Here is a 26,698-nt window from a genome sequence, read left to right as displayed (position 1 = left end):
CAATGTGGTGCTGCTCTGGGCTGAGGCACAATGAAATACTAGTTGTAGAAAGTTTTATAGGCCAAATATACAAATTCAGGTCTTGAATATTTTTTAGGTTTCCTGATCAGTGATTCTAGCCCAGTAAATTATTTTCTTTATAACTGAAACCTCTTTGTTCTTCCTTTACAAAAATATGCAATACTACTTCCTGTTTTCTAACAATTAGTTTGTCTTTTTTTTTTTCAGGTTATTTTGTGGGAGAAAAAAAATTTTTTTTAATTTATTTATTTTTGGCTGCGTTGGGTCTTTGTTGCTGCATGCGGGCTTTCTCTAGTTGCGGGGAGCGGGGGCTACTCTTCGTTGCAGTGTGCGGGCTTCTCATTGTGGTGGCTTCTCTTGTTGCAGAGCACAGGCTCTAGGCACGTGGGCTTCAGTAGTTGTGGCGCACAGGCTTAATTGCTCCGCAGCATGTGGGATCTTCCCAGACCAGGGCTCGAACCCGTGTCCCCTGGATTGGCAGGCGGATTCTTAACCACTGCACCACCAGGGAAGTCCGGGAGAGATTATTTTAACGACACAGGAGAAACAAGCCAGAAGAATCTTTTATTTTTTAATTTATTACTCTATAGAAACAGTCTATGGATACATGAGCAGTTATGACACTTTCATCCAGGTTGTTTTCCTAAGTTATATACTGTCCCCCTGGCACACTTGCTGGCTAATGCTGGCAAACGTTATGGTCACAGAGCAACCACCCCCCCCCCCCTCCCAATAAATGGAAATCATTGGAGGATGTTTTTTTTTATCACCTCATGTAACCTGGAAGTTTGGGTCAGTCCTCAAGAAAGGAACTACTCATAAGAAATTTGGCTTTGTTCAAGTGAGAAAAATCATGTTTTCGCTAACACATATAGCTTGGCCGAAGGGAAGCAAATAACGGGGACGTGAAGTCAAGGCACATACTGGGTGGTGGAGCAGCGGAGCTGATCGGGTAGATTCCACCTGGGGCTGGCTCTCTGGGAGCTCGGATGACTGTTTGCCAATTTCGTTTTAATTTGGTCCTGATCGAATTGTGAACCTCATTGTTACTACCATTTTCCAGCCCAGTAGCAAGGCTCTTCTGTACCAGGAGGGAGCAGTCAGGCCTGGACATCCCAGATTTTGTTGGAAAGGAACATCATCTGCAGGTGAGCAGAGGATGGAGGGAAGTGGTATGGATTCCATCAGTTTTCTTCTGATCCTACTTAGTAAAGCTTTAGAATGTCAAAATAACTTTAGGGGTTTGTACAGTATTATGCTATGAAACATATTAACTGCATGAAATATTAAATTTTTCTAAATTCTTACATATATATGTTCTTGTACATATAAATTTATATACATTTTTTTTTTTTTGGCTGCGCAGCATGTAGGATCTTAGTTCCCCAACCAGGGATCAAACCCACGCCGCCTGCAATGCAAGCGCGGAGTCTCAATCACTGGACCACCAGGGAAGTCCCAAGTTTTTCTAAATTCTTCTTTCATTTTATAAACCACCTCTCGGTGTTCTTCTTGTATCCGTGTCCTACTTCTCCCTGGTCTTTGCTGATCATCCTCCTTACACTTGTATGTTTTTCCCCGTTTTTATGCAAAGACACTGGAGTTTCATGGTTAATGCTTTATAAAGGTCTTTTGCTGTCAACTTTCTTGATGCTAAAACCTTGCCAGCGGTAGTAAATTACTAATAAACTAGTAAATTCTCATATAAGGTAACTGAAAGGTCTCAGTGTAACCCTGCCGAGTAGAATTCTAAAAGCAGCACCTGAGCTTCAAATTGCAACCTCCTAACATTCCACTGAATACATTCTACAAATTTAAGAATTTAAGATGGGAATGACTTGAGAAGATAGTGTATGAAGTTGAGTAACTTGTATTCCTGGACTAAATCCAAACTCCTCATCCGACTGTAGTTCAACATTTATTGGCTGGTATTAGGTACTAGGCACTGCTCTTTGGTACTGGGTATTGTAGGCAAAAGGATGTGTAATGTGCTTTCTACTGCAGCATACTAATTAGTGGTGACCAGATCTGGGTGGTATGGTTAGTAAGTTAAATTAATTGGATAACCCAATTACGCATCATGTTCTTACCTCAGTATATACTGGAAAGTAGTGATGGCTGAGGAGTGATGATTTTTAATCAACTTAAGATAAAACTGAAGTAGAAAAATGTGTACTAACTGCTCTTCAGTGAGTCTGGATCAAGAGCCATGCGTCCCGCTTGAAGTTATGACACCGCCCGTGGCCTAGAGGGTGAAGCTCTCTTAGGCATTCTGTACTGTGTGCCCGGTAACTACACAAGCCACAAGGAGATGGCTTTGCTTTCCACAGGTAGTACTAGCATATCTGCAAACCTCTGATAAGGTGCTGCTTGAGAACTGCTTTGTTTTTCAGGGCAGTCATTGTTCACACTTACTTAAATATCAAAGTAGCAGCATTAACTTAAGTATCTGATGCGATTGGCTCCACTTCTCATCACGTGGAGAAGTTCAAGACCTCGTCATCCTGGTCAGAATTTCCCCACCCCAGGGCTATAGAGAGAAGCGAGTTCAGGTGAAAAGAACTGTATTAAACCGCACAGCTCTACAGTGGTTATATTCCTAGCGCTCTTGTAAAGGCGTTACCTAGGCCTGCTTTTTAGGTGACGGGAATGTTCTTTAGAAACCCATTTCTCTCACGTGTATTGGACAGGGTGCACCGCTGCTGACACAGATCTCGTGGCTGTGAGGTTAGACGCAGTAGGAGTACAGCATTCAGTATAGTTGAAAAGTCTAATCCCAGCCCTTGTTTAGCTAAACTATACATTTCGTATCCACCTTGTTTTGAAGTCCTGAGACTTCAGATAGAAAGAAGCTAGAAAGACCAGCATTGTGGTATTTTATTGAGGAAACTAGGAAAAGGCAGTTGTACTCTGAAAAATCTATACCGTGTGTGTGGTTAGCTCTTAGTATCCACAGTTTCTGCATCCACAGACTCAACAAACCACAGATGGAAATAACTGGGGAAAAAAAAAATTTTCCAGCAAGTTCCAAAAAGCAAAACTTGAATTTGCTGCACACCAGGAACTCTTTACATAGAATTTACACTGCATTTACAACTATTTACATAGCATTTACCTTGTATTAGGTATTGTAAATTAATCCAGACATGACTTAAAGTATATGGGGGGGATACGCAAGGGGTTAAATGCAAATATGACACAAGGACTTGAGCATCCTCGGATCTTGGTATCTGAGGGGGGGTCCTGGAACCAATTCCCCATGGATGATGAGGGATGACGTATGTGACATTCTGAAATTTTTTCATTAAAATTGTAACCCACGCAATTACAAAACTGATCTGGAAATTAACAATTTTATACATTTCCATAACCCAGACAGCTTGATTCATTAGTTTGCCAAATATTTCTTGAAAGAATATAAGCATTAGACCTGTGGGCAGTCACCCTTCTCAGGAGGCAGAGTGTGGCAAAGCCTGGCTGGCATTCCCAGTGTTCAAAATAAGTAAGTAACAAGATCTGGCTGTTCAGAATGACTTGGATTCCAAGAACAAAGATAAAGTTCACATGTAATATCCCCTTTTATGCTCATAATGTCTGGTTTCTGGTTTTTTTTGCTATTATCTCAGATTCTGATTTATTATCTTCTCAAACAATAAAGGGTAACTGCAAATATACAAAGTTGTCACCTACTCGGGATCTGTGTCAGTGGCCCGTTGGGAAGATCAGACCTCCTCCCTCGAACCTGCCTACCACCTTAGATTAGTCCTACTTCAAGGGCTGCAAACTCACACCTTAACTTAGTGCTAACGTTCCCACTGGATTTTTTTTTTTTTTTTTGTAAACACAAAAATTCACTAGGGCTAGTAAAAAATTTCAAGTTAAAAAAAGTTTTAATTAAATAATCCTCATATGAACCATTCCACATTGTGGAAAAACATACAGTCTGTGGACACAATATCTAGATTTCAGAACACTGGCACAAATACTTACATCTGTGTTTTATATGTTAGATGCACCATGCCCCATCTCTCAGACTGTAACAGGTGACAGGCCTTAAATGCAAGAGGCTTACAGAAGAAACTTTTAATTTGGAAGTGTGAGCTGTGCCAGAATTCCAAACTGCTTTGAAGAGTGTTTAGAAATAGGTCTGAGAATAACTCTCTCCCAATTCTTTGGTCATTGCAGCTGTACTCTGTATGCACCTATTAGCAACTTAACCTGTTGAAAGAAAAAAAGCATATATTTCAAGAGTTCCCCTTTGTTAGTTAGAAGAGGGGAAAAAAAGCACACATGGGCAAGACTTGTTTCCCTTCTTTGGCAATACTGTCAAATTGGTTATCAGTGTGGGTTGTTAGACTACCATTATTTTAATTAAAAAGTCCAATTGGGTTTTTAGGTTACTACGTTAATTGTACTGTTACACAGACTGTTCTGGTCCTGATAGTGATCATACATGTGGCAATTAAATATCAAAAGCACAGAACATCACCAGACTGCTGCACACCATGGATATCAAAGAGGGTTGAACCCATTTCAGACCCAGGCAGGCACACCAGGAACAGCATGACATTCCTGAAAATCTTCTCTAATAACGTGACCTGAAGGAACGACCTGAGCAGTGACAGCAGATGCAAGGAGATTCTCACCTTAGCAGACGGCGCTTCCGTCAACCTTATAAAGAGTTTATTGAGGCCTGCGGCAGGGCTGAACGAGTAAACAAAATGACTGTCCTGGGGAAGAGACCAAAAGATAGATCAGCATTTTTGCAGACAGACTTCTCCATCTAGACACAGCCAGACTCCAGAAACCTTTAAGACTCTAATGATGTAGAAGAAAATACAAGTTTGTTTGAATTTCTTTATAAGACAACATGCTGTGATTTCTTTACTTTTCCATTGCGTTAAAGAGAGAACATTTTTCTGGAAAAACAATATATAGATTAAAAATTTTCGGCATTAGAATGTATCCAGCCATATACAGCATGCACGTTAAAAAATCTTCATAACCAGTTAATTTAAATTCACCCTAAGGAGAGAATTTTATATGTGGCAAAGGAAACATAGGCAACGATTCTTCAAGGGCATTTTTAATGCTAAAGAATGTACATAGCCACTAGTAGTTTAGTTATTATATATTTGTATTTTAAAACGTTCACAGTGGGGCTTCCCTGGTGGCGCAGTGGTTAAGAATCTGCCTGCCAATGCATGGGGCACGGGTTTGAGCCCTGGTCCGGGAAGATCCCACATGCCGCGAAGCAGCTTTAAGACCGTGTGCCACGACTACTGAAGCCCACGCGCCTAGAGCCCGTGCTCCGCCATAATGAGAAGCCACCGGAATGAGAAGCCCACGCGCAGCAACGAAGACCCAACGCAGCCAAAAATAAAAAATTTATAAGACAAAAAGTTCACAATGAATAAAAATCAAAATTATACTGTGATTACCTAAAATTAAACTAAGCATAAATACAACCAGTGCTATTCAGTGTTTATATTTCGGTTTTGAACCATGCACAGGCATGCTTTTCTTCCTTTCTGAATTCCCTAAATTTCCTTTAAGTGATCATTTGTAATTATAGTGGCATTAAAAGGCATAATATTTAAATAGGATGTTTCTTGTACCATAAGAATTTATCTTCAAAATGTTAGTTCCAAGACTTGGTAAACATAATTTAAAGCACAGATACCAATTAAAACAATTTACAATTATGGATTATTGCCATTTCCAACAACTACAGTTAACAGAAGAATTTATGTCATCTGTGCTTTTGATCAGAAGACTGTACTCCTCAGTAATGAACTATAGAAACTCTTACCAGGAAAACAGGGAGTTGAAATTTATCATTTAAAACAACAGCTTGTACACTACACGGTCCACAGAGGCGAGCAATGACCTCTTTACCCAAAAAGTTTGCGTGGAAAATAAACAGCAGGACGCCGGAGCCTGAATTGGGGAGATACAAATAGAGATTTTAATTCCCAACCCACCAAGGCCACTTTGCAGAGCCTGAGGGAGGAGGCCCGGTACCCCGCCCTCGTTTGCAAGATTTGAGCGGTCCTCCAGGTGCAAAACCTGCTGGTGTTTATCTAGTGCTTTTCAGACCGCAGAACCCTTTTTACTTTTAGTCTGAGTAGCTACTGACAGCTCATCAACAGGCTTTTTAAATATGCTTTTTCTACACTAAAATTATTTTTTTTAAGTGGTATTTAAAAGTTCCTACTGAATTTATAAGTGTCAATGGAAGCGAAACCTGTGGACTGTGGTTTTTGAGTGTGGGTTTGAGGAATTTTCCACGGTCTTCCACATACTATTTTGCCTTTTCTGAATTTTCTTATAATGCCAAAAAAAATCTCATTTTGAAAAAAAAAAGTTTGGGTAAGATTTGAAGCTTTTGAATATGCAAAATATTCTGCAAGATTCATTCTCTGAACAAAAACTGTACTTTTGATAATATGAAAGATACATGAGTTGTTTTTTAATATGATGTTAAAAACTTGTGAACGAGGACACTTCATAAAAAGACCCCAAAGAATGACTGGCTTTAAAATTTGTTCAGGTTCCAGGAAAAAAAGGGCACACCAGGTCCCTGGCTCTTTTATCTCCTTTCAAGCTATGTGAGGTTTGACACAGGGTTTTGCTCTCTGTTTTATGATGCAGCTTCCCTGCTTAGAGCACCGAGGATGAGAGGAGAAGGAAAGGCCCGCGGCAGACACAGAGGCTCTTCTTGTTTTCCCCTCAGCTCCGCTGTGAAAACGCAGCTGTGTCCCCGTGACTGTAGAGCAGAAAAGGCAGTGGAACCTCGTCAGACAGCCTGTGGGGATGGCCGTCGGCAGTGAAATCCTATTAGAAAACACTTTCACGAAGGTCATGTTTCTATTCTGCCGACCACAGTGAGTGGTATCCAGCAGAGGAATGGTCGTCCTTCGTCAGCTCTAGCCTGACTCAGAAATACTCGATCCATACGCAGAATATGACACAACGGACCCTAATCAAGTTCCTGGTGCTTGTTGCATGGTATCAGTATAAATTGTTTCTCTTCAGTTCTTAAGAGCCACACACCCCTCAAGAGACCAAGGTCAGTGTTTGTTCAAACTTGAGTGCTTGCAAGTCACCCAAGATCTCACCAAGGTGTTGGCTGAGAGTCCTGGTCTGGGTGGGGCTCTGAGAGACGACACGACACTCTGAGTCTCGAGGGTCAGGAAAATCTACCAGGATCTCACATCTGAGGACGACAGGGCATCTTTGGAAAAAACCGCTAGTGGATGCAGACGTTGTACGAGTGCAAAACCGGCCGTATGTAACCCAGGACTGTCCCGCTGAACCGAAGCACAGGTGTGGAGGTGGGTGACCGGCCAGTGCAGGGGCTCAGCTCACCAGCGCGTGCCTGGCGGTGCAGGCAGTCCGCGTGGACTGTCAAGACCACAGTTCACTATCACTAAGGTGTTGTGAATGGCTGGCTTTGACGGGTAGAGCTATATTTTCTTCAACTAAATTTCCATTAACAAATACGTATTTTTTAAACGGGTGGGTTGTTTTTTTGTTTTTTGTTTTTTTTTTAATAAGCCAGAACCCAGTTTCCTACCTTTTAGGCAGAGAGACTGTCACCTCCACTCTGTATACGGAGCACCCGTGTCCTGGAGGAGGGGCCATGAGCAGAAACTAGGAAGCAGAACTGAAGTTCTCATCTCTTGCTACTAAACTGTACTATGGGACAAGACATATTCATTTTTCTTTGTCTTTTTAAAAGGGCAAGACTATTAGTGATAATAAAATTCAGGGAAAACATTGATTTTGGGCTTATCATCTTGAAAGCTAAATTTTAATAAGTCAATTTTAATAAAAACTAGTATAATTATTAAGACTCAACTTGCATACTTTTAAAACGAGTGCTAACACGCTGCTGTGTGGACCCCTTGGGGTCATCTGGGATGGTGAGTCTCAGCTGCGTTTCTTTTTTTCTGCCAGAGCATCAGTGCTGTTAACTATTGTACATAATTATTACACATAATGGAATTTGTTAAGGTTTTATTAAAAGAATAAAGAGTTCTGCCTGAAAATCAGTTTATAATGTCACATTTCAAAATGAGAGAAAACACAGGCTTACCTTCTGGTATGTTCTGTGGGGTTCTGTAATTGAAATCCATTGAAAAGTCTGGGCCCTCACAGAGACGATGACATGCTATTGGGAAAACTGGTTCTAGGAGAGCAAGACGCGCTTCAAAGTAATCCTTTATTGTTTCTTCTGCTACTCTTGAAAGTCTAATAAACAAGTACAGTAAACGCTGTTAATGTTTGTGTAGGGAAGAACCATGAGCTACAACATCATCAGACTGTTGAATACAATGAGGCTTTCCCAGATCAACCTTAAGGGGAGAAAGAAAAAAAAGGCAGCAGCCTCTCTCCTGCTTCCCTGCTCTTTTTCCTTAGCTCTCACACCTGACACATCACATGCCTGTCTGTGTTGAGGCTCCGAGTGGGCAAGTCTGTGCCCCGTGGCCACCCCCTGCCCTCCGTGTGGTGCCCGGCGCGCAGACAGAGCTCTGTACACACTCCTCGGATAAGTCAATGAATCAGAAATAAGAATTCTGTCAGAAGATAAACCCAAGAACTGCCACACACAGAAAAGTCTTGTTATAGTACTTAGTTTAGAAAGCAGTCAAATAAAATGATTACTGCTAATTCCAAAAGTCTTTTTAGACAACGCTGCTGGGAAGGTAACCAACCCACCCCCATCCCAGGATGCTCTGGTTCAAGGAGTGTGGAGTCCCAAGAACCCTTTCATCACAGATGCAAAACCAAGCCCAGCGTCCCAGGAAGCCCTCAGCCTTGGGCAAACCAGGCAGGCTGGTCGCCCTGCCTGCTGGCCGCCCGGTCACTGCCACCCGGGTGGGCGAAGGCCGTCTGCGTGGGCAGAGTCCCCAGGCACACACTCCCTTTTTGGCCTTTGCCTTTTTTGTTTCCTGTCTGAAGTTTACCTTATTTTCTGCTTAGAACATGGATCCTACATCTGGAAGGGGCATAACCATCTTTCAGGTGTGAAGATCCAAGTCATGTCCTGTGTTTGGTGGGTGAGGAGGAGCGGGGAGGAGTGGCTGTCCCTGCCCAAGGCTGCCGACCCGGGGCTCTGTTACATGGACAGTAAACACCCTGCCTGCACTCGCTACTGTTCCTGAAGCTCCTGTCACGTACGTGTGGCCAAAATAAGCAACAAAAAGCTACTAAATTACTTAACGTGAACTTCCAATAAAATAAAATGATTTAGAATTCATTTGAAAAAGCATGAACTTGAACGGGTAAACTGTGGTAATTTCCAGACAATGTAATTATTATTCAGTACTAAAAAGAAACGAGCTCACCAGGCCATGTAAAGATATGGAGAAAACTTAAATGCCTGTCACAAAGAAGCCAATCTGAAAAGGGCAAATACTGTATGATTCCAACCAAACGACATTCTGGAGAAGACAGGAAAGGTATCAGTGGTTTCCAGAGTTTGGGAGGAACAGGCGGAGCACAGACGATGCTTAGGGCAGTGAGACTACAATGTGGGGACACGTCATTACGTTTGTCCAAACCCACAGGATGGACAACACCCAAGGGGAACCTCAGGGGAACCAGGGGCTCTGGGTCATGAGCACTTGTCACTGTAGGTCCATCAACTGTAATGGACACACCACCTGGAGAGGGTGTGCACATGTGGTGGCAGGAGGTATACGGGAAATCTCTACTTTCTACTCAACTTTGCTCGGAACCTAAAACCTCTAAAAAATTATCTGTTAAAAAGTTTAAATGGTTTTAAGAAAATGTTTGGGAGCCAAGTTAAGAGCATAATTAAGATTTTAAGATGATACTCTTAATATAGCGTTAAGTTTGACAGTTTCTAAGTCCTCAATAACTTGCAGAAAAATAATTCATACACCACTTTTAAAATTCATCATCTTCTGAGACCACAGACCTGTCAGGACTTGTACTTGACAATCTTTTTCTGAGCAGTTACACACAGGCCACTCCAATTATGTGTCCAAATAGGCACCAGGCACATTCACTCCACACTTACGTCTCTAAGTGATTCTTCAGCAGGTCATACACCAGCACATTGTTACACTGCTTTGCGAAATGCAGCGCACTGTTCTGGTGCTTTGACAGAATGTTGCAATCAGCCCCGCATTCAATGACAAGGCGGACGATGTCTGAATTTCCCCTTTTACAGGCCTGCGTCAGGAATAAAGGAGTAATAATTACTTGACTGTGGTCAGTGTCCCTCTCTCTACGCTGAGCTGGGAGTTGGTTCTCCGTGAAGGGAGGGAAAAGAACCATTGGGGTCGGAAACTGTCTGGGAAGTGCAAGTGCTGTGGTCCTTTTCCTCAGTGAGCAGGACAGACAGGGCTGCCTAATTCAGACCATAGTCAAACACCTCTCCCTCCTGGCCCTCCTCCATCTCTGGCCTTTTCCGACCCTTAATGGGCGACCCCTTTCAGAGCCAAATCTGAGTTTCCCGCCTACCTCTCTCCTGAGCTTAAGATCCACGTGTAAAACACCTAAGCATTTCCAGGTCCATTGCGTGTAAAAATCTTCCATTTGTGCTGCCCGTGTTCTCTAACTTAAGAAATAGGGGACCAACCATCACCTTCAGTTACTAAGTCCTGTGAATTTGACCTCGTTAAGACTGCTCAGTCTGTCCACTTCTGTCTCCACTGTCACTACTTCGGTGCAGACTATTATTATTCCACTTAATTTTAAGAACCTCCCTACAAGTCTGCAAACCAATCCATTCCCCCCACTGTAACGGGGGACATTAAAAACAAACAATGCAGCGAAACCCAACCTTTATTCTGCTTCTGTCTTTCTCCAGGCTGGCCCTTCAGATGGCTCCCCGCTGCCGGGAGGGTTAGCCCCTAGCTCCCTGGCACAGATGCGGAGAGCCCGCCTCACACCCCCGCCTCACACCCCCCACCCCCACCATGCTTCAGACTGTGCGGGCATCTGCTGTTTAGGATGTGCCTGGTGATTTCTCAATAAGATGAAGTTTTAAATTCATGCTTTCATGTGCAACCTGTGCTCTAAACATACTTCAGTAGAAACACACAAGGAGAACTGAAATTCAAAAGGAGGGCTCCTGGACAAAATAAACATTTCCATGAATCAAAAATGAAACAGAGGGCTTCCCTGGTGGCGCAGTGGTTGAGAATCTGCCTGCCAATGCAGGGGATACGGGTTCGAGCCCTGGTCTGGGAAGATCCCACATGCCGTGGAGCAACTAGGCCCGTGAGCCACAATTACTGAGCCTGCGCGTCTGGAGCCTGTGCTCCGCAACAAGAGAGGCTGCGACAGTGAGAGGCCCGCGCACTGCGATGAAGAGTGGCCCCCGCTTGCCACAACTAGAGAAAGCCCTCGCACAGAAACTAAGACCCAACACAGCCAAAAATAAATAAATAAATAAATAAATTAAAAAATAAAGGAATTCCTTAAAAAAAAAAAAAAAGAAACAGAAACACCAGCAGTGAGCAAGGTTTAACCCCCAAGCGTGGAAGAAGGCCGAGGGAGCAGGTGACGCAGGCCTTTAGAACTGCACAGTCAAGCACAGACTCAGGGCCAGGGCACCCGCCAACTGGGGGCTCTGACCAGGCTGCCTTCCAGACTCGGGAAAGAAGGTTGGGAAGAGGTACCACAGACGCACGCCTTCTTGGTGAGCAGCTCACACAGCTGCATGTAGGGAGCAGGCAAGTGGGCCTCAGCCTCCACACACGGTACAGGGTCACAACCTGCCGTGTGGACAGCATCTCAGGCCAGAAACCTGGAGCTGCCAGAGGAACGTGCTGGACTGGGCGGGGTCCCCTAGAAGCAAATGCAAGACTGCTACACAGGGAGGGGGGACTTCAACAACCTTCCACTTGAAACTGTCTGCATGGGGCTTCCCTGGCGGTGCAGTGGTTAAGAATCCACCTGCCAATACAGGGGACTCGGGTTCGAGCCCTGGTCTGGGAAGATCCCACATGCTGCGGAGCAACTAAGCCTGTGCACCACAACTGCTGAGCCTGTGCTCTAGAGCCCGCGAGCCACAACTACTGAAGCCTGTGCACCGCAACTAGAGAAACCCCGTGCGCAGCAACAAAGACCCAACGCAGCCAAAAATAAACAAAACCACCCCACTGTGCAAACCACAATTCCAAGCACAGAAGATGAAGTCACCAGTGTGAAATAGTAACACGTGCACATCCCTCTTTTCTACGCCCAGGTCTGCACAGGGCACAGTCTGCTCCCCTTCCACTCACACGTTTCATCCCTGCTGACCTGGATCTTGAGGACGTGGCTTAGCCACCTGCCAGGTCCATCCCAAGGCTGAGCTCAAATCCACATTACTGAGCCTGGCGTCCACTGTACATAAGCTCATAGCTCCCTGGGCTCTTACCACCACGTCGCTCATCACACTGAGTAACTGCCTCTTTGCGGGTCTGGTTCTCCCACTCAGCTGCGACCTGTAGGTCCACAGACAGTCTTGTCCCCATCATACAGCAGCCCCAGCACAGCAGCAGCTGGAGACCCCAGCAGGACCATGTTGCATCTGAGGGGAGGACTGCTCCAAGGGAGGCATTTACCTTCATTAGAGCCGTCTCACCATTGCTCTGCTGGACGTTTACAAAAGCTCCTGCTTCCAAAAGAATAGCCACTGTCGTTAAAAAGTTCTGTTAAAGAAAAAAAAAAAAGTAAATTTAATTCCCCAAATTCTTTACAAGTAATATTTCTAGACGTTTTAAGATTTTTATTTTATTTTAATTTTTATCCACCAGGAAAAGTACTCAGATTCTATCCCAAGCAGGATGGTGAACACGATATAAACAGCTCCCCCGTGCAGGGTCCTGGGAAAGCTGGAGGCTGCGGGGAGCGGCCCCAGCACAGGCACTGGCACAGCCGCGCACCGTGTGCCAGACACTCCAACCTCAAGTTTAACCACTGGTTTCAGCATAAGAAACTCTGCATATCAATCCTTTAATAAGATAATATATGGGAACATTTTAATTAAATTATTAACCAAAAGGAACACTTAATTTAGATTGGGAAAGATTTTTAAAAGATCTAAGAAATCAATATTAATACCTTAATGAGAATTTCTTTTTCAATATAAATCACTTCCAACTAGATAAATGATTTTGCAAATTCAATTACAAGGTACGACTGTCAATAAAAACATATCCATTTATGACAAGTTACAGATGAACTGAACTATGAAAATTTAAAGTTACGTGACTGTAGGACCGGTACATTTCCCTGCAGAGACAGACTCTGTCTCGGTCCCAAGACTATCGAACCAAAGCCTTCTGAGTGGCCGACCTTCTCGGCAGCATGGATGAGCGCGGTGGTCCCGTTCTTCTGCCGACCGTTCACTTTTGCCCCCTTCCTGAGGAGCAGCCTCAGCAGGTCGTCCTGCCCCCCAGCTGCCGCGAGCATCACCAGCGTCATCCCGCTTGAATCCTGTATTGGTTTTGTTTATGAAAAAACATGTCAATGTTTAATCAGAAAAATTTTAGAACTAAGTTTTTTCATTTACTATGTTTCAATGTGAAATCACTGAAATACATTGACTTATGCATCTACGTACTTAGGTTCTTCACTAAAATACCCTAACAATCAGAAACTAATAACCTTTAGAATTTTTCCATATGTGTTACCATAAAATTTTACAACTTCCACGTATTAATTTCTAAAGGCATATCAACACTCTGCTTGATACAAAATGAACAGTGAACGCTGATGCCACATAAATGGCAAAGGTACTTACTTATCTCAAAAGTCTCCTGTGTTTTAGGGAAAACAGGTGAAACGCATATATTCATTATATTCATTTGGTTGGCCCAAAGATAGAAGGCTAGAAATGACCATGAGAAGTCACACAAGTCCATTCTATTGGTTACAAACTAAAATGAATGCTTTCTGGATGAGACAAATGTTGGCCTATGTAAATATAACCGTTGGGAAGTGAGAGTTTGAGTTCTCTCTAAGGATACAGAAGGAAATTCAGAAGTGGCAAACGGGACATTGATATGGTTAGTTTCTGAGAGTCGGTAACAAAATAGAGAAATTAAAGAAAACTTCTTTTAACAGAGATAAAACTACAAAAGGCTGACAAAAGAAAAAAAGGTAACTATTAGCTAAAATATTTCCACTCACTAGTTCAAGCAATGACCATATGAGAAAACCAAACAATTTATTAAATAACATTTGATAAAACCAAATTCCAATAGTACTAATTAATTTAGCTGTAATCTGAAAGTCTAGCAAAATTTGCCTGTCTGAGTAATTGGAGGGAACACAAATATAAGAAAAATGATTCTTAGCAGTAGTACTTTAGACAGACTCAAGAGGATCCACTTAAATTGAAATAAGGGGACTTCCCTGGTGGCGCAGTGGTTAAGAATCCGCCTACCAATGCAAGGGAAAACGGGTTCGAGCCCTAGTCCGGGAAGATCCCACATGCCACGGAGCAACTAAGCCCATGCACCACAACTACTGAGCCTGCGCTCTAGAGCCCGCGAGCCACAACTACTGAAGCCTGCACGCCTAGAGCCCGTGCTCCGCAACGAGACAAGCCACCGCAATGAGAAGCCTGTGCACCGCAACGAAGAGTAGCCCCCGCTCACCGCAACTAGAGAAAAGCCTGCGCGCAGCAATGAAGATCCAATGCAGCCAAAAATAAATAAATAAATAAATAAATAAAATTAAAAATAAGATGGTTACACCATCTTATGTGTAAAGTATCATACTGTCTTGATTACTGTGGCTTTGTGGTATAGTCTGAAGTCAGGGAGTCTGATTCCTCCAACTCCGTTTTTCTTTCTCAAGATTGCTTTGGCTATTCGGGGTCTTTTGTGTTTCCATACGAATTGTAAGAGTTTTTTGTTCTAATTCTGTGAAGAATGCCATTGGTAGTTTGATAGGGATTGCATTGAATCTGTAGATTGCTTTGGGTAGTACAGTCATTTTCACAATATTGATTCTTCCAATCCAAGAATATGGTATATTTCTCCATCTGTTTATGTCATCTTTGATTTCTTTCATCAGTGTTTTATAGTTTTCTGAGTACAAGTCTTTCGCCTCCTCAGGCAGGTTTATTCCTAGGTATTTTATTCTTTTTGTTGCGATGGTAAATGGGATTGTTTCCTTAATTTCTCTGATTTTTCGTTGTTGGTGTATAGGAATGCCAGAGATTTCTGTGCATTAATTTTGTATCCTGCAACCTTACCAAATTCATTGATTAGTTCTAGTAGTTTTCTGGTGGCATCTTTAGGATATTTTATGTATTGCATCATGCCATTTGCAAACAATGAGTTTTACTTCTATTCCAATTTGTACTCCTTGTATTTCTTTTTCTTCTCTGATTGCTGTGGCTAGGACTTCCAAAAGTATGTTGAATAACACTGGTGAGAGTGGACATCCTTGGTCTTGTTCCTGATCTTAGTGGAAATGCTTTCAGGTTTTCACCATTGAGTATGATGCTTGCTGTGGGTCTGTCATATATGGCCTTTATTACGTTGAGGTAGGTTCCCTCTATGCCCATTTTCTGGAGAGTTTTTATCATGAATATGTGTTGAATTTTGTCAAAAGCTTTTTCTGCATCTATTGAGATGATCATATGGCTTTTATTCCTTAATTTGTTAATGTGGTGTATCGCATTGATTGATTTGCGTATATCGAAGAATCCTTGCATCCCTGGGATAAACCCCACTTTATCATGGTGTATGACCCTTTTAATGTGTTGTTGGGTTCTGTTTGCTAGTATTTTGTTCAAGATTTTTACGTCTATGTTCATCAGTGATATTGGTCTATAATTTTCTTTTTTTGTGATACCTGTTTCTGGTTTTGGTACCAGGGTGATGGTGGCTTTGTAGAATGAATTTGGGAGTGTTTCTCCCTCTGCAATTTTTTGGAAGAGTTTGAGAAGGATGGGTGTTAGCTCTTCTCTAAATGTTTGACAGAATTCGCCTGTGAAGCCATCTGGTCCTGGACTTTTATTTGTTGGAAGATTTTAAAATACAGTTTCAATTTCATTTACTTGTGATAGGTTTATATTTTCTAATTCTTCTTGTTTCAGTCTTGGAAAATTGTACCTTTCCAAGAATTTGTCCATTTCTTTGTGGTTATCCATTTTATTGGCATATAGTTGTTTGTGGTAGTCTCTTATAACTCTTTGTATTTCTGTGGTGTCAGCTGTGATTTCTCCTTTTTCATTTCTAATTTTATTGAGTTGTGTCCTCTCCCTTTTTTTCTTGATGAGTCTCACTAAGGGTTTATCAATTTTGTTTATCTTCTTAAAGGACCAGCTTCTAGTTTTATTGATCTTTGCTATTGTTTCCTTCATTTCTATTTCATTTATTTCTGCCCTGATCTTTATGATTTCTTTCCTTCTACTGACTTTGGGTTTTCTTTATTCTTTTTTCTCTAGTCGTTTTAAGTGTAGGGTTAGATTGTTTATTTGAGATTTTTCTTGTTTCTTGAGGTGAGATTGAATTGCTATAAACTTCCCTCTTAGAAGTGCTTTTGCTGCATCCCATAGGTTTTGGGTCGTTGTGTTTTCCTTGTCATTTGTTTCTAGGTATTTCTAATTTCTTCTTTGGTTTCTTCTGTGACCTCTTGGTTATTTAATAGTGCAGTGTTTAGCCTCCATGAATTTGTGTTTTTTACAGTTTTTTTCCTGTAACTGATTTCCAATCTCTTAACGTTGTGGTCAGAAAAGATGCTTGATATGACTTCAGTTTTCTTAAATTTTCCGAGGCTTGATCTGTGACCCAAGCTGTTATCTATTCTCGAGAATGTTCCGTGTGCACTTGAGAAGAAAGTGTATTCTGCCACTTTTGGGTGGAATGTTCTATAAATATCTTAGATCTATCTAGTCTATTGTGTCATTTAAAGCTTGTGTTTCCTTATTTATTTTCTGTTTGGATGATTTGTCCATTGGTGTAAGTGGGGTGTTAAAGTTCCCTACTATTATTGTGTTACTGTCGATTTCTCCTTTCATGGCTGTTAGCATTTGCCTTATGCATTGAGGTGCTCCTATGTTGGGTGCATAAACATTTATAATTGTTACATCTTTTTCTGGGATTGATCCTTTGATCATTATGTAGTGTCCCTCCTTATCTCTTGTAACTGTCTTTATTTTAAAGTCTATTTTATCTGATATGAGTATTGCTACTCCAACTTTCTTATGATTTCCATTTGCATGGAATATCTTTTTTCTGTCCCTTCGCTTTCAGTCTGTATGTGTCCCCAGGTCTGAAGTGGGTCTCTTGTACACAGCATATATATGGAAAATGATTTAAAAATTATAAAATACGTATGAATACATCTAAAATAAACGTACAAGAACTATATGAAGAAAAAAGCCCAAAGAACTTTGCTTATGGGAATAAATGAAGAGCTGAATGAATGTAGAGTTGTCATGTTCCTGGATGGAAGACTCAAAATGTAAAAATGTCAATTCTGAGCCAAATTAATCTATGTATTTCATGTGATTTTAAAGAAAATCCCAATAATCTTTTTACTGCAATCCTAAAGGATTCAACCTAACAAATCCACCATTAAAGCAAGAAAACTAAAGAAGAAAATACAAGAATCTTTTCTAAGCAAGGTAAGACACCCAAAAGCCATAAAGGAAAAGATCAACAGACATGACTACCTAAAAATAAAAATCCCTCCAAGCAATAAGACTCAAAAAATAAAAACATAAAAACAGAGAAAGGGTTAATATGCTTCCATTAAAATCTTTACAAATCAGTATGAAAAAACCCAGCAACAATAGAAAGCTGGGTGATTTCCCTGGTGGCTCAGTGGTTAAGACTGTGCGCTTCCACCACAGGGGGCATGGGTTTGATCCCTGGTTGGGGAACTAGATCCTGCAAGCCTCGCCGTGCGGCCACACACACACACACACACACACACAACCAAAAAAAACAATAGAAAGATGGGCAGTTGTTGTAAATAGGCAACTACCAATGAAACACAAATGGTGACATGAAAACGAGGAGTCACTTTCCCCTCAAAGTGCGGAGGTTAAACCACAGACAAAACAAGGCAAATCACGGCTAAACCTAATGGTTATTATTTGGGGTTGGAATTACGGGACCTGTAATTTTCTTTCTTTTTAAAAATAATTAATTAATTAATTTTTGGCTGCATTGGGTCTTTGTTGCTGCACGTGGGCTTCTCATCGCAGTGGCTTCTCCTGCTGCGGAGCACGGGCTCTAGGCACACGGGCTCAGTAGTTGCGGCACGTGGGCTCAGTAGTTGCGGCACGTGGGCTCAGTAGTTGTGGCTCACAGGCTCTAGAGCGCAGGCTCAGTAGTTGTGGCGCACGGGCTTAGCTGCTCCGTGGCACGTGGGATCTTCCTAGACCAGGGCTTGAACCCGTGTCCCCTGCATTGGCAGGTGGATTCTTAACCACTGCACCACCGGGGAAGCCCTGTAATTTTCTACATTATACATTTCTAGAATGTTTGAATCCTATAAAGTGAACATGTATCACTTTTATAAAAGTTAAGAAAAGAAAGACTAAAACTGAATTATTTTAAAAGAGTTACTTTCCAGCTTCCTTTCATGAGATTTTTATAGACACTTTACCTCTTGGTCCAGGTTATATTCTTCACTTGAATTAAGTGCAACCTTCACAGTAATATAATCCCCGTTTTTCACAGCATCCCTCAATACATCTAAAATGAAAGAAAAGATAAATTAGGTTTTACATACCTAGATTCATGAAGGGGATCCCCGTAATTCCAGAACTACTCACTGCTTGGAATTGCATCGGCTGTTTTAAAATTCTCATCTTCCCCATCAAGATGTTTTTGAAAATCCTCTAATTTCATCCATTCCAACTGCAAATCCATGCCGAAACTCAAAATCTGTTGTCTGCCATCTGGAACACAGAAGAGCCTTATTAAGATACATTTTTCTGGACTATAAAAAAATACAGTGCTGTTTTATTAAATATGTGGTGCCCTAATCAGAATGTTACACACACTTTGAACATACGTCACTATGTAACTGAGTCTCTAGTTAAATTTCTGATTTTCTTTGGGAAGTAACACGAATTATCCACTTTTAGAGGTCACACACGAAAAGGCATCAAGACAAATAGGTATACTATTAACTGTAAAATAATAACATGAATTTTGGAAGCTGAAAGGAAGCGAGAAATCAAGGATTCAGTACAAGGAAGCTCTAACATTTCTTTCTTCGGCCGTTCTTCTTGGACAGATGGTCAGCCCTCCTCATCCGGAAGGGCCAGACGCAGAGCGTCAACTGCACTGCACCACCTGACAGGAGCGGTGGCTCTACACTGCTCCCCGCCTCCGTGTAGGTACAAGCGTTCTGATCGCAGAGACCAGACCCGTGAGTAAAGAAGAGCCACTGCCTGTGGCCCTGTCGCACTCGGCTGGGCTTCTCCCCCTGGAAGCGCCGCCATGACGCCCCCAGCGCCCTGTGCTCCGAGCCACCCCCCAGCACGCACGAAGCCAGCGCTCGTTCCCACCCTCATGTGTCTGGTCCACGGGCTTGTCAACACCAGGGCTGAAAACGTTCATTCTCCATGGGCAGTGCAGTGGAGGGGATCTGGGGATAATTCAAAATGACTGCACTAGTTTAAAAAGTGAAAAGCAAATCAAATATTTGATGATAAGAGATAAAGGATTTAAATACAGATGGCCAGCAGGCACATGAAAAGATGCTCAACACTGCTAATTTTCAGAGAAATGCAAATCAAAACTACAATGAGGTGTCACCACACAATGGTCAGAATGGTCATCCTCAAAAAGTCTACAAACAATAAATGCTGTTAGTTTTCCTCAGAAAACTAAAAATAGGGACTTCCCTGGTGGTCCAGTGGGTAAAACTCCGAACTCCCAATGCAGGAGGCCTGGGTTTGATCCCTGGTCAGGGAACTAGATCCCACGTGCCGCAACTAAAAGGTCCCACAAGCGGCAACGAGATCCCACATGTGGCAACAAAGATCCCATGTGCTGTAACTAAGACCTGGAGCAGCCAAAAAATAGAAAAAACAAAACACTAAAAATAGAGCTACCATATAATCCAGCAATCCCACTCCTGCACATATACTCAGAAAAGGCGAAAACTCTAATTTGAAAGAATACATGCACCCCTATGTTCATAGGAGCCCTAGTTACAATAGCCAAAACATGGAAGCAACCTAAATATCGACAGATGCATGGATAAAGAAAATGTGGTACATATGTACAATGGAATATTACTCAGCCATAAAAAAGAATGAAATAATGCCATTTGCAGCAACATGGATGGGCCTAGAGATTATCATACTAAGTGAAGTAAGTCAGAGAAAGACATATATCATATGATATCACTTATATGTGGAATCTAAAAAAAAATGATACAAATGAACTTACTGACAAAAGAGAAACACAGACATAGAAAACAAACTGATGGTTGTCAAAAGGGAAAGGAGGGGAGGGATAAATTAGGAGTTTGGGATTAAAAGATACAAACTACTATATATAAAATAGATAAACAACAAGGACCTACTGTATAGCACAGGGAACCATATTCAGTATCTTGTAACAACCTATAATGGATAAGAATCTGAAAAAGAATATATATATGTATGTATAACTGAACCACTTTGCTGTACACCTGAAACTAACTCAACACTGTAAATCAACTATACTTCAAAAAAAAAAGTTAAAGGATTTAAAAGCGTCCCATCACAGAAACAGCACAGCCTTTGTTTCTTTGCTCCACGTTACATGCATGGCTCTGAGTAAGTCACATATATGCTTGCTATACCTCACCTCCTGAATAACAACCGTAGTGGACACAGTAAAAGCAGCTAACATTCAGAAAGGAGTGTCAAACTCATGAGTCAATACATTCAATCCATACCCAATAATCTGTGAGGGAGACGCGTCCCGGATGAGGAAAGCCGTGTCTGCACTGACATGTATCTGAGTCCTCAGCTGGGCCCCCCACTCCAGGGCAATGACACAGGGAGATGGGGAAGCAGCACAGAGCAGGGCTCCCAGAACTGAGACAACACCTCCAGCTTACACAGCTACAGCAGCCGGAAGGGTTATGTGGCAGCTCAGCCAACCGGTTTAAATCCTATGTTCATTCTGTTCATTCCTACCAAGTACTGGACCTTGACTCAACATCTGGCAGTTTTAACTTTTTCTGTATTTTAAATAAAAAATTAGACATATACTAAAAGAATGTATGTTACAAGGTGAGCCTCTGTGAACGCAACGCTTACCTGAACACAGAACCAGTGCAGGACATGGTCTGTTCCCATCTGCCCCTCCCCACCCCAAACACAGCAGTCAGTCTGTCATTCTTTCTTTTTAAAAAGTCTTGCCAAGGGCCTTCCCTGGTGGCGCAGTGGTTAAGAATCCACCTGCCAATGCAGGGGACACGGGTTCGAGCCCTGGTCCGGGAAGATCCCACATGCCGCGGAGCAACTAAGCCCGTATGCCACAGCTACTGAGCCTGCGCTCTAGAGCCCGTGCTCCGCAACAAGAGAGGCCACCTCAGTGAGAAGCCCGTGCACCACAACGAAGAGTGACCCCCGCTCACTGCAACTAGAAAAAGCCCACGCGCAGCAACAAAGACCCAACGCAGCCCCCCAAAAAAAAAAGAAAAAAAAAAAGCCTCGCCAAAATATATGTATCATAAAACAAATGTCCCATTAGTTTTGCTTTTTCTCAGGTTTATAAAAACTGGTATCTGTGATGGCTAATTTTACGTGTCAACTTGAAGGGGCTAAGGAATGCCCAGAGAGCTGGTAAAACATTACTTGTGGCTGTGTCTGAGAGGGTGTTTTTGGAAGAGATTAACATCTGAATCAGCAGACTCAGTGAAGGAAGAGCTGCCCTCATCCCATGGGGATGGAGGGAGCCGCCTCTCTTTTTGAGCCGGGCCATCCCCCACCTTCTCCTGCTCTAAGACCCCCCCACCATGTGTCACCACTAGTCAACCTGTCTGGTTCCTAGATCTGCAAGCATCCGATTCTCAAGGTGCTGCTCTGGCGACTTGCTAATCTACCTTCCCTGTGCCAAGTCAGCGTATACCTCCTACTACAGTTTTATAGAGTAAGTTTGATTTCTACGTATATTATACCATCTGATAACAGCTTTTTTGTGGGGTGGGGGACACGGGGCTTCTTTTCCAATGCTCACGTTTTTCATTTTCATCGTCTTACGGTGCTGGGTGGACCTTAATATAATTTGAATGAAAGTTGGGATAGAAGGCACCCTTGCATTTTTTTTTTGGCCGCAGCATGCAGGACCTTAGAACCCCGAGCTGGGATTGAACCCGTGCCCCTTGCAGTGGAGGCCTGGGAGACCGGACCACTGGACCACCAGGGAAGTCCCTTGTTTCTGATTTAAAAGAAATGTTCCCAATGTTTCGTTACAAAAGATGTTTGCCAAACGCTTAATGTTCTTTACTGATTGACAAAGCTCCCTTGCTAGGCTTTATTTTCTAAAAATCAAGAAGATTATTAAATCAATTTCCCTGTACCAACTGAATTCCTAGGGAACACCCACCTTGATCATAAGAAGTTATGTATTTACAAGTGGCTGGATTCAATCTGCTCCTGTTTCACTTGAGTTTCCACATCTGAGTTCGTGAGTGAGCGGAGCCGGCCCTGTCCTTTCCCCTCCTTGAACAGTTCTGTCTGGTTTGGGGACTGAAGTGATGATGGGCTCCCAGAACCCACCTGCTTTCGGGAAGACTTCTTTGTAAGTTTGATGAACTCTTGCATATGAAATCATCTGTGCCTGGTGTTAAATTTGTAAGACTATTTTAAATTACTGTTTCACATTCTTTAATAGTAGTAAGACTATCCAATTTCTGTATTTCTTTTTGGGTCAGTTTTGTTAAACTGTATCTTTCCAGGAATTTCCCATTTCAATCAGTTTTCAAATCTATGGTAAGAAAATGCTCATAGAATTTTTATCTTTTTAATCTGGACGCCATCTATAATGGCGTCTCTTTTTTCCCTGGAAATACTGTTTAAGTCTTCATTCTTTTTTCCCTTAACTAACGGTGCCCCAGGCTGCTCTATTCTATTAGTCTTTCAATGAACCAGCTTCTGGGTTTTACCAACGCTCCACTGTGGGAGAAGGTCCGAGGTGCTCACCGCCCACACCCCGGCCAGGAGGGGGGCCCTCACATCCTCCCCTCTCCTTGGGCTGTATGTTGTGCCCACTGTTCCCACAGTAGCAACAGTGTCAAGGACACAGCCTGGAGAGAGTAAAAGCTGCTAAGACCACCTGGATTGAACTAAGGCCTCCTCGTAAACTGTTAAGATCCTGCGGCCCCCAAGACGGGCCTCCCGGAAGTTCCCTGCTAGTGCAGCCTGCCACCTCCCCATCTAGAGTGGCTGCCTCTTTCCTGGGTCTCTCCCTGCCCTCTGTGAACGGGGCTAGTTTCAGCTTTCACCCAGGAGCTCCCCAGGTGGCTGGACCAACACCTACTGGACCTAGTCTTTATTGCTTGGTATCTCAACAGCTGTGCTGCTATTTGGTATTTGCCCTCTGGGCAACCCACTTCCCCCACCCACCCCACCCCCCCACGCCCCAAGGCACTGTCCCGGCCTCCTGCAAGCTCAGCAACGTGCCAGAGGCCTGTCTTGTCTGTATCCCAGAGCCTAGTTGCTTTGCAGTAATAGGGCCCCCAAGCTACCTGCTTTGCCATATATCCCAAATATTTCAGAACTTCTCTTCAACTGTTTCACGAGTTATACAAAAATTTATCAGATTAACCTCTTTTGTTTATTCTGTCCTATCCTTTTATTACTCTTCTCCGCAGCTACTGTCCTATGTACTCTATACACGGCCCTCCCCCCTCCTCAGCTAATTCCGGTATCCTCAGGATAGCACTTACAATCTAACCTCATTTAATAAGTGTTATTTACTGCAAAGTTAAAAGGAAAGAATACAAGTAAGTTTGTATTTGATAGTTTTCTGAAAGAAATCTAGTAAGATATACCATCAGACTGCTTGGCAAGAGTAGGTAAGGCAGCAAACCAGAAATCTGTATAATTTCTAAATGTGCTGAGCGTACTAGATCAATTTTTGTTCAATTCAGTAATCACAGAATAATCTACGTCTTCAATATAAAATGTTATTTATTCAGGAGATTCAAATGGTTTTCCACTCCATCCTGAGATCAGAATGACCGTGGGAGAGGAGAGGAAGGTGAGGGGGATAGCTCAGTGCACAGAACAGAGAACGCTCCGCAGAATGACTACGGACACACCTACCAGAATTCTCGTCCGCTTGGGATGTACTGTCCACAACCTCTTGACCGCCTTCTGCAGCTATATATGCCCATGTATCAGTCTCATCTCTCGTATTTCTCCTTTCTTTAAGTAACTGCTTGTTTTCCTTGGTCTTGTGGTCTTCTGTGACTTTACAATCTGGTGGTACTTCTTCTCTTTTCCGATTATTCTCAGGAAAATCATTTTTTTCTTCTGGAGTTAATTTAAATAAATCAAATGCATTTCTGATTTCCTTAAATGCTAGTGAAAAAAATAAATTGATAATAAATGAGTCACAAATTTCTGTTGTAATCAAAAGAAAATCTGGGTTAGTGTTTAAAAAACAGATATTTTCTTAATTCTTACTAATATCTGCCTTGGTTAGAAAGTCTGGTCAGGTTGACTACCACAGCCATGAAGTTCTTTCCATTCGTCTTTCTGTTGGCTGCTCCATATTCAGAAAGGACGTCCAAAGTGAAAGGTTATTCTTCTGGGGCTCTGAACCGCTCCCAGCTTTGACAAAGGCCACTGCAGACAGCGAGCCTCAGAATAATCCTAGCCACACCACCAGCTGTCCTTCTGCTGAGACAACTGCCTCCAGTTGTATCCTGAAGGTAACCTTGTACAAAAAGGACTTCTGGCGGAGAGTGGGAGGGGTGGAAGGGTGTCAGCACGCTGACTGTGGCCTGGCCACACTGCACCTGACGCCTGTGGAAATCCACTCGCTTTTAACTAAAGATATGAGAAAAACTCTATTATAAACTCTGGGTACATAGCGGATAGGTTTTTTTTACTCAATCCTTTCATGTTAAAGAGGGACATCTTCTCAGTAGCACTCTTAAGTCACTGCTCATTTATCTTCCTCAAGAACTGCACAGGCTTGTTTCGAATAGTTTAAACACCTGTGATAAACTACAGTTTGCTAAGAGTACAGGTACTCTGGTTAATGCTCAAAATGGTGTGGCCAGCGGAAAAGCAAGCATTATTAAATATGAGTGCAGTCCTTACCAACACAAATTGAACCTTTTTTTTTTCAATAGAAAAGCTAGTCCAAAAAAGGCTCTCACTCGATAAAGATTTATTGTTTCCAAATCACAGTGAAAGGAACTTAAGTAATTTACCAATTTTGTTTTCTACTATGTGCCTTAAAGATACCCCACTAAAAACTAGTACCTGGGGACTTCCCTGGCGGTCCAGCGGTTAAGATTTCGCGCTACCAACGCAAGGGGCCCGGGTCCGATCCCTGGTCAGGGAACTAGATCTCGCATGCCGCAACTAAGAGCCTGCCTGCCACAACTAAAGATCCTGCGTGCTGCAACTAAGACCCAGTGCAGCCAAAAAAAAAAAAAAGACATACTTAAAAAAAAAAAAAAAAAAAGGTACCTGACATATGCAGAAGGTAATATTGTATAGTGACAGTACTGAGGTTGATTGTTACAGACATATTTAAACTCTGAGTATTAAATGGTGACATCCTAATTATTTATATAGAACATTGGTCCAATAACAAAAATACAGAACAGCAGCTAGAAATTTATCTCATTCAATGTTCAGAGATAAAAGGGTTAACCATTCTTTCCATTATTTTCTGCAGATAAGTCCTTTTTTTTCATATTTAAATCTGATGGCAGCTGAGTTCTGGCATTTTTCCAAGCTACTGTATGAAGAGGATGCTGAAGGCCATCGCACCACAGCATACTGCAATGTAAGGACTCTCACGTTCATCAATTCTGGCACACTTCCAAAGTATACCCAACAACCCAGCTTTATTTCTGTCCAGGAGGCTGGGTGCCAAGCATCCGATATAAGCGCAGGTACACATAAGCAGCAAGATTACGGTCAGCAGACTATGAAAATTGAAAATGGCAGACACAGTGAGGCCCGTGAGGCCACATCACCCTACCAGGCCTGGATCAGAAGCAGACAGGTTTTAGTTTCAGGGATACTGAAAATCAGACTCCCTGGAGTGCCCTTATGAACTTAACGAATAGTCGTTTAAGACTAAACAGTCACAGTAAAAATGTACCTGAAACTGACAGATAAGATACTCAGACGAAGAAAAAGTCATTAACCGGTTCTAATCTTACAATATTTTGAATCTCCAATCACTCTCTAAAGGATAGATGCTTAAAACTGTTGCATCGCTGTGAACAGGTACAGTCTTTACACTATACTCACCTGCACACAACCCATCAAAGCACTGGCTGCTCCTTCCCAGAGCCCCTCAGCCTGAGGCTTACTGCCAAGTCTAAACTGAGGCCTAGAACCCAAACCCACTTTTAATATTACCTCAGTTACACACAGCTTTTGGGAGAAAACCCACAAGAAATCATCCATCTCTTAGAAATCACTGCTTCCACGAGAACATGTGTTCCAAGTACTTTCTGGTGTGTGAACTAAAATATC

The 26,698-nt window shown here is 42.4% G+C and overlaps 1 protein-coding gene across 5 annotated transcripts in view; it reads right to left on the bottom strand.

Annotated features, from left to right (window-relative positions):
- Positions 1-3,892: 3,892 nt before the first annotated feature.
- MPHOSPH8 (M-phase phosphoprotein 8) overlaps positions 3,893-26,698 on the bottom strand; it is a 51,127-nt gene continuing 28,321 nt past the window's right edge. For 2 of the 5 annotated variants that reach the window (XM_059903224.1, XM_059903225.1), the window contains exons 5-14: positions 24,296-24,553; positions 18,794-18,919; positions 18,625-18,713; positions 13,345-13,485; positions 12,612-12,698; positions 10,073-10,227; positions 8,123-8,277; positions 5,834-5,961; positions 4,668-4,751; positions 3,893-4,239 (exon numbers count right to left, since the gene is read on the bottom strand). In XM_059903224.1, the coding sequence (XP_059759207.1) occupies positions 4,198-4,239; positions 4,668-4,751; positions 5,834-5,961; positions 8,123-8,277; positions 10,073-10,227; positions 12,612-12,698; positions 13,345-13,485; positions 18,625-18,713; positions 18,794-18,919; positions 24,296-24,553 (1,265 nt within the window). In that variant the 3' untranslated portion in view covers positions 3,893-4,197. Of the gene's footprint in view, positions 4,240-4,283; positions 4,752-5,833; positions 5,962-8,122; positions 8,278-10,072; positions 10,228-12,611; positions 12,699-13,344; positions 13,486-18,624; positions 18,714-18,793; positions 18,920-24,295; positions 24,554-26,698 lie in introns of those variants that run through there. The other 3 variants (XM_059903222.1, XM_059903223.1, XM_059903227.1) reach the window with 2 other exon arrangements.

This window comes from Balaenoptera ricei, chromosome 18 (assembly GCF_028023285.1).
Source record: "Balaenoptera ricei isolate mBalRic1 chromosome 18, mBalRic1.hap2, whole genome shotgun sequence".
In the NCBI taxonomy this organism is placed as follows: Eukaryota; Metazoa; Chordata; class Mammalia; order Artiodactyla; family Balaenopteridae; genus Balaenoptera; species Balaenoptera ricei.
The sequence above is the reverse complement of the archived record's forward strand: the minus strand, read 5'-3'. Positions and strand labels throughout refer to the sequence as shown.